Source organism: Eurypyga helias, unplaced genomic scaffold (genome assembly GCF_000690775.1).
Source record: "Eurypyga helias isolate BGI_N326 unplaced genomic scaffold, ASM69077v1 scaffold4362, whole genome shotgun sequence".
NCBI classification, from domain to species: Eukaryota; Metazoa; Chordata; class Aves; order Eurypygiformes; family Eurypygidae; genus Eurypyga; species Eurypyga helias.
Genome location: NW_010233955.1, coordinates 13631 through 22390, shown reverse-complemented (window position 1 = coordinate 22390; position 8760 = coordinate 13631). Strand labels below are relative to the sequence as shown.

Sequence of the window (8760 nt, the reverse complement as noted above, 5' to 3'; positions counted from 1 at the left end):
GCCCACCCCCCCGCCTTGGGCTACCACCACTACAGCCACCGGCCCCCATGGCGCTCGCGCTGGGCAGGAAGCTCCGCGAGGCTGCAGCTCACCTCTGGGCTTCAGCGGGAAACTCCTTGCGGGCAGGACTGCGTTGTCCGAGGTGCCACGGGACGAGCTGCCCGCCTGGTGGGGCCGTGTGCGAGCCTGGTCAGAGGCGCCTAGGAAAGCAGTGCAAGGCTGAGTAAGGTCTTCAGCGGGTAGGGCGCACTAATCGTCAAAAAGCAAAGAAAAACCTGGATTTTAAAGAATAAAAAGCTAAGGCAAAGTGAAAAAAACCCAAACAAACCACAAAACAACAACTCTGAGGAAAACTTGCCCTTTTCAAACACATTCACTACTGCCAGAGTGACCATGCCAGCACGATCCCCCCGTCGGAAAACGCCTGCAGCGCCTCCACCACGGTGAGCGTACGGCTGTAACGGCACAAGTCAGCCCAGAACGCCCACGTGCCCCCGACCCGGAACGCCCGTGGAGAGCGGAGCGTTACCTGTGGCTTCGTTAAATTCACAGCATCGGGAGGAGAGCCCAGACCTGAGCTCTGGGCTAGGAACTGCGAATCCGAGGACGTGCTGCTGACGAGGTCGTCCAGCCACCTGCCGCGTTACCTGTGGCTTCGTTAAATTCACAGCATCGGGAGGAGAGCCCAGACCTGAGCTCTGGGCTAGGAACTGCGAATCCGAGGACGTGCTGCTGACGAGGTCGTCCAGCGCATCCACCTGCCGCTTCAGGCTGTGAAGGGTGCCCTCCGTTTGCCGCTTTCCTCTGAGCAACACTTCCACCTGCTTGGCCATGCACTGCCGGAGCTGAGCCTAGGCACACCATTGGTTCTATCAGTGCTTCCACGGCCTGGATGTCAGGGCTGGTTAAAGAGCCCCAGGACCTTAAGGCCCAGCCCTAAGGGACACGACGGCAGAGGCTCAAACCCCAAAGCAGATGGCAGAGAGTTTGCAAGTTACAGGCACGGAGTTGGCCTCCTCCCAGCCAGCCACAAGCTCTACCCCCTGGCACCTGCATGCAAAGCGATCGCGGCTGCTCCTGGCAGCATGACGCGTGCAACGTCCCGCAGGATGATGGAAAGGGGGGAATCGCGCTGGAAGGCTCCAAAATCCCCTGAACTGGTAATTAGTTAAAATCACAGTCGCCGCAGCACGCAGCTGCTCAGCTGTCCTGCACCCTTCCCACCCAACGCCAGGCTGGAGGCAGGCCCTGTGCAGGGAGCGGGTACCCCAGGGCTGGGGGAGGACCCCGCGCCCCTGGGGCGGTTGGGCCGTATTTAGGAGGGACCCGAGGGACACGTCGGTGGGACTGGGAGGGGATGTGCCACCTTCAGCCAATCTTCGTGGTGCTGCAGTTTCTCTCGGACGGCCTCTCCCCGCCACTGTTCATCCTGCGGGAAACAGCCACACACTCAGCAACGGAAGGTTACGGCCAACGGTACCGATTGGACACGCTCGGCTCTTGCATGAGCAGCGCTCGGAGTGCATTTTACCGTTATGGCTTTTGAAAAATTCAGCTTTTCTTCCAGCGAGAGGAGCCTCATGTCAGCCAACAGCTCCGTCTCCTCTAAGCTCTCAGGTTCCCACTGCAGGCTTCCCTTTACTTCAGAAGCTGCTTCCAAGTATTCCAATGGTCCCAGAGAAGATGGGCTTGAAGACTTAAATCCCATCCTGATTTCATCTTCCGTCTCCCATTTAAGCAACGTTGCTGTGTTCTGCACTTCCCTTTGTCTCTTTTCCAGGTCCTCCCGAGTCTTAACCTAAACAACACGACAGTCTCATGATTTTGCTGTCATGTTACAAATGCATCAATCCAGAGGGATTTTCCCATGTAACTGAAGTGTTTACATGCTGATGGCTGCAACTGGGAATTGCAAAATACCTTCCAGTGCCTGGGGGGGCTACAAGGAAGCTGGGGGGGACGTTTTCCAAGGGCAGGGCGGGGACGGACAAGGGGTAATGGGTTTAAATTGAAAGTGGGGAGGTTTAGATTGGATAAGATTCTTCCTGCAGAGGGTGGGGAGCACTGGGACAGGTTGCCCAGAGAAGCTGGCCCCATCCCTGGGAGGGTCCAAGGCCAGGCTGGATGAGGCTTGGAGCAACCTGGTCTAGTGGAAGGTGTCCCTGCCCATGGCAGGGGGTGGGACTGGGGGTCTTTGAGGTCCCTTCCAACCGCTTTTGTGAAAACCTCTGGACACTGCAGCCCCAATTCCAACATGAACTTTGCCTGTTAAGCCCCTCGGATGGTAACCGAGGCAATGGCAGTGACCAGCCACAACTGGTTACCTTAAACCTCTTCCTTCTCTGGCCCTGCAGTCTCCCCTGAATACTTTCTCGTTGCTAACAACATGCCTTTCCCCCAACACTGGGGTCCTTGAGACTTGGAAACTATTTATAAAGGGTTTATTAATGACTAGGAGATGCCAGACAACATGGAATTGTCTTTAAATTTAAAGCAAATTAAAAAAAAGGCTGCCTAGGCTGGCACTAAACGAGCAGCTTTGCACATTGATAACATTTAGTGATTTGCATAAATAATGACTCTAGTGATGCCAAGTTCCTATTACCAAACCTTAACCTAAACAGGGGCCAGGGTCCTAAGCCTTGAGCGAAGCATTCATCGCCCAAAGCATGAACGCTATGGTGCATCTGCTGTGATCCCGGGAGCACCAAATCCAACGGCTCTTCAGGAGCAGCTGGGAGTCATCCCCTCCACCCGCCCCACCTCCCAAGGACACGGGCTCCTTCCCAGGTGTCACTTCATGGCGAGAGGGGCTGGCGTGTTTGAACGGGCCTTAACAGGGCCGGTGATTCACCACGTGGGGGTTGATGCCGCTCTGCCACGGCCTTCGAGATCCGAAGGATGAAATGCTGCTTCAGAGCTCAGCAGCCCCACGCCAGCAGCTCTGCACGTGACTGCCTGCTTGGTTCGGTTGTGAACCGGGATTACTGAGCTGCTGGATCCTGCTACTCGTTAACAAAGCTGAACCCCCAGCGCTGGGAAAGTCGCCCGGCAGTTTCAAGCAGCTCCGCTTCTGACAAGGCAGACGGGAAGAGATTCAGCGTGGCACAAGACCCAGCTTTCCCTCACACCCACGTGCCTTTGGCCACCCGGTTTTACCTGGGTTTGAAGATCCAGGTAGTCCTGTTGGGTCTGCCCGAGGTCCGTCGTAAGGCGCTTGGCACGTTCATGGCTGTGGTGTGCTGCTCGCTCAGCGCTCGCCACGTCACCCTGCAGGCAGCAGTTTTCGTCCTTCTGTTCCTAGGGAAGTGCAGAGAGACAGATTCTGCTGAGCACCCGCTGCGCAGAAGCAAACCACGAGAAGCCAAATAACGCGGTTTCTTCAACAGTGTTGGTAGGAGCAACTCGAAGCTGTTCTGCAGCTCAGTCTAGCAACAGCAGGGAGTTGCCTCGAGCTCTGTCTAGGCATGAAGCCCATGCAGGACTTTGATCCTCTGACCATAAAGATGGTGTTCTATCCTTCTGCAGGTTCAGAACCCAAATCCCCAGTAACCCACGTCCCTCGGCCAGGACTTGCCGGCAGTTCTCTTTCAAGCTGCATCCTCTGCATTTGCATTGCTTCCTTCAGGCTCAGGATTTGGTTTTCTGCCGCCTTCCTCTGGGATGCTATCTGATCTTGGAGATGGCTCAGCTCAGACTTGGAGACGTCCAGCTCTTTTTGAAGAGACTGTATTTCCCTATTCTTCTCTTGTAATTGTAATTCCTTTTCCGAGAGCTGATGTTCTGCAATCAACATGGGTTTAAAACAATCCCGGTTAGCAGAAGTGTAAGTATATTGGCCTATTTCACACTCATTTTTTCAAACAAACACGTTCATCTGCTGAGCAATGGTTTGTAAAAACACTGACACAAGGTGAGGGGGGCAGAACACCAGACCTGCAGTTGGTGGGGCAAGTCAGTGCAAGGACTGAGGCATCCCAGGGGCTGCGTTAGGAACCGAGCGAGGTAACGGAAGTACTTGGATTCAGACTCAGACCCCACAGATGGGAACAGATTTGTGCAACCAATCTTACTGCTTTGCCTGACAGTCTCTTCAAATGCTGCGCACCGTGACTCCTCCTTTTCCAGCTTCCTGAGGTTTTCTTCTGCCAGCCTTACTTTTGCTACTGCCTGCTCCAGTTTCTTTTGCTGATCTGTTAGCTCCTTCTCCAGCAGGATTTTCTGATCTCTCGCTTTAGCAGTACACTCTTCCAGTTTTTTTCCTTCATTCTCTGAACTTTGCTTGAGATGACGAAGAATCTGCCAAAACAAACCCCACCACTTCACTCCTTACCAAGTCCGTAAGAACAAAACATCACCCAAAGAAGTTAAAGCACCACAAACTGGACAGAAGTGTGGTCTAACACTCCCCACTGACAGAAAGAGTTGATCAGTGTTTCTCGCCTCTCGTTTTCAGTACGGCCGTCCCAGTTTTTCTTTTGGTTAACACCCTGTTGAAACTGCTCATTTTACTACGGGAATGTCCAATTAAGCCCTAACTTTCATGAACAGCTGATGGGCTTTGCACAGAAAACACCACAGAAGAACAGATGCGAGCTGCCAAGAGTGATCCACTCCGATCAAAAGGAAACTTCAGGATAGAAAAGCCCTGGATGCTTTTTCTGCTTAGTTTTGGAATTATGGAAAGCAGCTGGAGTTAAGTTTTGATTAGTTTCACTGCAAGTCCCTTGCAGCATTTCAGGTACCCTACGCAGCATGCTCATCTCGCAGGAGAAAGCAACAGCACGGGATGAAGTTCTCTGAACTAAATTCTCCTGCTGGACCTGACAGAAGAGAACTGCAGAGCATCATCTGTCCATCTCCTCACTGCACCAGCAGCTGAGACACTCTGCTTCACAGGGCCCTCCCTCCCTGGGGGCCAGCACAGGAGGACCCTGCCAAGCAGGGACACAGCCCTTTGTTGTGACAACTAAGGCATAACTGAACACAGAAGCTTTTTATAGAATCATAGGATGGTTTGGGTTGGAAGGGACCTTAAAGATCATCTAGTTCCAACCCCCCTGCCATGGTTTTTCCTTTACTGCTATTCTTCTAAAAACGAGGCTTCGTGTTTCTTAAAGCACTGGCACATTACGTGTAAGCCTGCACCCAACACATTCTGGCCTGGGTTATTTTTAGAGGTCAAGAGAAAGTGAGGCAAGTTGGCAGGTTCGTTACCGCTTCTTGCTTGGCTAGTTCTGCTTCCTTCTCTTCAATCTCTTTCTGGAGCTGCTGCAATTGGTTCTCCCTCTTTTTCTGCCTCTCTTGGCAATCCTTACGTTTCCTCAAATACACCAGGATATCCTCCTTCAGGGTTGCCCGCTCTCTCAGCAACTCATCCTGATGCCTGGCGTTGCTCTGCAGATCCTGCAACACGAAACAGACGCCCATGACGTAACTGCTGGTGCTCTGGCTGAACGGCTTGCCTGGGAAGGAACGCGACCCATCACCCCGCTCACGCAGCAGATGATTTAATCAGCCACTGAGTGAATTAACACAACAGGACCCACCAGGTAAAGAGCTGGAAGATGCTGCGTGTTTGTTTAAATGTATCTTCTTCCTAAAAAACAATAAACCAGGGGGATGTTCCCTCTGTATCTTGTTTTCTAGAAAGAAGATACATTCAAAACCAAACAAATCCACAAACAAAACCCAAACGGCCCCCACTAAACCAAACAACCCAAAACCACACCCAAGAAAAGCCACACACTCCAACTTGGAAATAACAACCTGACCAGGAGAGTCGCCACTGGAACAGAAAACCCAAACCAGCGAGCTCACCCGGGTCAGAGCCTCCTGCAGCCCAAACCACTCCGAACTCAGCCAGAACAAGGCAGTGACCCCGCCACTGTTTCAGCCCCGCGATCGTGAGCTCGTGCGCGCAGCCGAAACGCAGGCGACGATGGACTGTCGGCTGTGCGATAAACGACGCCCCGCGCTCCTGTGCCGCTGACTCACTACGCGCACTAAGTACACGTTTCACCAAAACCAACCTGTTGTACCAGTTGAAGCTGTTGCCTGGAGTCACTTAATTCTCCTTTCAGCAGTTCTAGTGCTTCCTTTTTATCTAGAAAAAATTCAGTCAGCAATCTCAAATACCTACACAATAAATTCTCTTTTTGTAATGAAAAATAAACAATAGAAAGACAAGTTTCCAACGCTTCCAAAGTTTCCATCTTTCTAAGATGTTAAACACTTTCTGCCTGTAGATACTTGAGCATGTTGGACTTTAATACCCCACCCTACAGTTTCAGCATCTTAACACACTTTATCTCACAGTTTATTACTATTTAAAACCAAGAGTCATCTTTACCTTGAAGGTCCTGCTGTACAACAGTAATGTCTCCGTTCAGCGACTCTTTTTGTTTGTTCAGTAGATCGACCTCCTGCTGCAGGTTTTTAACATCCAATCCCATCTTTTCTACCTTGGACAACGCAGTTCTGCTGTTGTCTTCAGTAGCCGTTAGGTCTCTGTAAAAATGGGAATGCATACCCTCCATGAGTCGGAAGCCAGGACTGAAAAACCAGCTGCGTTTCCGTAACAGCGCTCCCAGCTCAGGGGATGCCACCCAGGAGTCACGAGAGCACGGCAGCCATCCTGTTCCAAGACTCCACGTTTTGCTTCCCCTGACATTTCTCACTGCACTGCCACGACGTAACAAGGGCTGTCGCAGCCACCAGCTTCACTGCTGACTGTTTCCCGTCAGTCTGCTGCAGACATGCCTGAAGTAAAAGCTCCACAGGATATAAGAACATATATCCTGTGGATATTCCTATATTCTTACAAGAATACGCTCCACAGCATATTCTGTATAATTGGGCACGTCAAGGTCATAGCTGTATTTTTAATTATGATAAACAGACATTCAAGGCACTTCCCATCACTCCTGATCTCTGTGGAAATAAAACCATTCCCCCCACCTTCTGATTTGTGACAGCTTCTTTTCCAGACTCTGACAGTCGTCTTCAAGCTTTTCCTTCTCTTCATTCAGAGCGCCGATATCCCCTTGCAACGCACACATTTGAGAAACCAGATGTTCCTTTTCCTGATGGGCTTTCTCAAGTCGTTGCTCCTGCCAGTCCACTTCCCCTTGCTGACACTGACACAATCTCTGAATATTCTCCAATTTTAACTTCTCCTACAAAAGAAGGCAGCGTGACCACCACGTTTACACGGTCCAGAAGCAGAACAAGTTACGAACACCTTTAGCTGCCGCAGTTCACAAACCCTTCACTCCCAGAGATCATGCAGAGTGCACCTACTGCATTACAGCGGGGGGACTGCCCCAAGTGCCCGATTCATTTGGACTTGTGATGGTCTGATGAATACGAGCACTGCACAAGGGTGCAGTAGTTGAACCACCACTTTCCCCCATATGTAAGAGCAGCACATCCCTTCACCGCAGGGATTTTGAGAGAACGAGCACTTGAAGGGCTGCGAGATGCTCGGGTGCCGTGGTAAGGCACCCTGAGCGTGGCCGTGGAAAGGTACCCGGCACACCGACCAGTCCCCTCTTCCCCCCGGCTTTCACAGAAGGGGTACAAAGAGAAGAGGTCAAGTCTTCTAAAAGTAAGCAGCAGGTAATACCTGCTTATAAACGCTCTCTTAGCAACACAGGTTACGTTTTCTGAAACTGCACAACTGGGTGAAGGAGGGCTATCCCAGACTCTGACCGGACAATCCTGTAGCTACTCTGACGCTGCCGAAGGGATGTCGCTGATCCCTGCCTGCTGGCATCGAGGCTGAATGTCTGTCTGTGCTCCTCAAAGAGAAGAGACCAGCTGAGCTAAGAGCCCTCTTTAATGGTAGAGAAGATCATCCAGCAGAGTTTGAAGACTGTCTTCCACACTTACTCTTTGAGTGAGGACACGGAATCCAGAGAGACTCTGGCAGCTCACACTAAGAAAACTGTGTTCACCGTCCTACAGCCACAGAGCACCTTCTGTCTTCTTGCCCTCTCCCCCTCATGGGCACAAAATTCCCATTATTTTAAAGGGCCTAAACAGACTTCAGACTTTTCTGCGATAAGCTGCAGTCAGACTAGAAACTCAGATTTCAGAGCGTAGGGACCCTGTTACCCAGATCGGAACAGAACCGCTGGATATGCGGAGCTCTTCTCCAGTTACTGTGTTAGCTACAGAAGGAATACTTACTTCCAGAAGTGCAACCTGAGTCTTTTCTAGCTCATTGACCTTTTGATCACGTTGTAGTTTCAAACCTTCAAGTTCATTATTTTCAAGCTCCAGCATTTCCAGAACACGTTTCAGTTCTAGTAAGGGCACAGAAAGAAAAGATTATTACAAACACATCAAATGTGTCCTGTTTGCAAAAAGAGGCACCAAGGAGAAGTTAAGGGACACGGCACTATACTGGTATCACCCCAGTAAAAACCCTCCACGTTTTGACTGTTGTGTCAGACACAGACACATCATGAGAGAATTGGGCTTGTTCAGCCTGGAGAAGACTCCAGGGAGACCTTAGAGCACCTTCCAGTACCTGGGGGGGGCTACAAGGAAGCTGGGGGGGACTTTTTACAAGGGCCTGTAGTGACAGGACAAGGGGTAACGGGTTTAAACTGAAAGTGGGGAAAGTTTAGATTAGATATCAGGAAGAAATTCTTCCTGGAGAGGGTGGGGAGCACTGGGACAGGTTGCCCAGAGAAGCTGTGGATGCCCCATCCCTGGAAGTGTCCAAGGCCAGGCTGGATGAGGCTTGGAGCA

The 8760-nt window shown here is 51.2% G+C and overlaps 1 protein-coding gene across 1 annotated transcript in view; it reads right to left on the bottom strand.

The window, feature by feature from the left end:
* Positions 1-101: 101 nt before the first annotated feature.
* LOC104517270 (centriolin-like) overlaps positions 102-8760 on the bottom strand; it is a gene marked incomplete at its 5' end in the record, with an annotated part of 21079 nt that continues 12420 nt past the window's right edge. The window contains 12 exon segments of the mRNA XM_010161870.1: positions 102-200; positions 648-851; positions 1367-1429; positions 1532-1798; positions 3160-3300; positions 3578-3783; positions 4074-4299; positions 5218-5406; positions 6033-6106; positions 6353-6510; positions 6961-7178; positions 8194-8309. Coding sequence (XP_010160172.1) covers positions 102-200; positions 648-851; positions 1367-1429; positions 1532-1798; positions 3160-3300; positions 3578-3783; positions 4074-4299; positions 5218-5406; positions 6033-6106; positions 6353-6510; positions 6961-7178; positions 8194-8309 — 1961 coding nt within the window.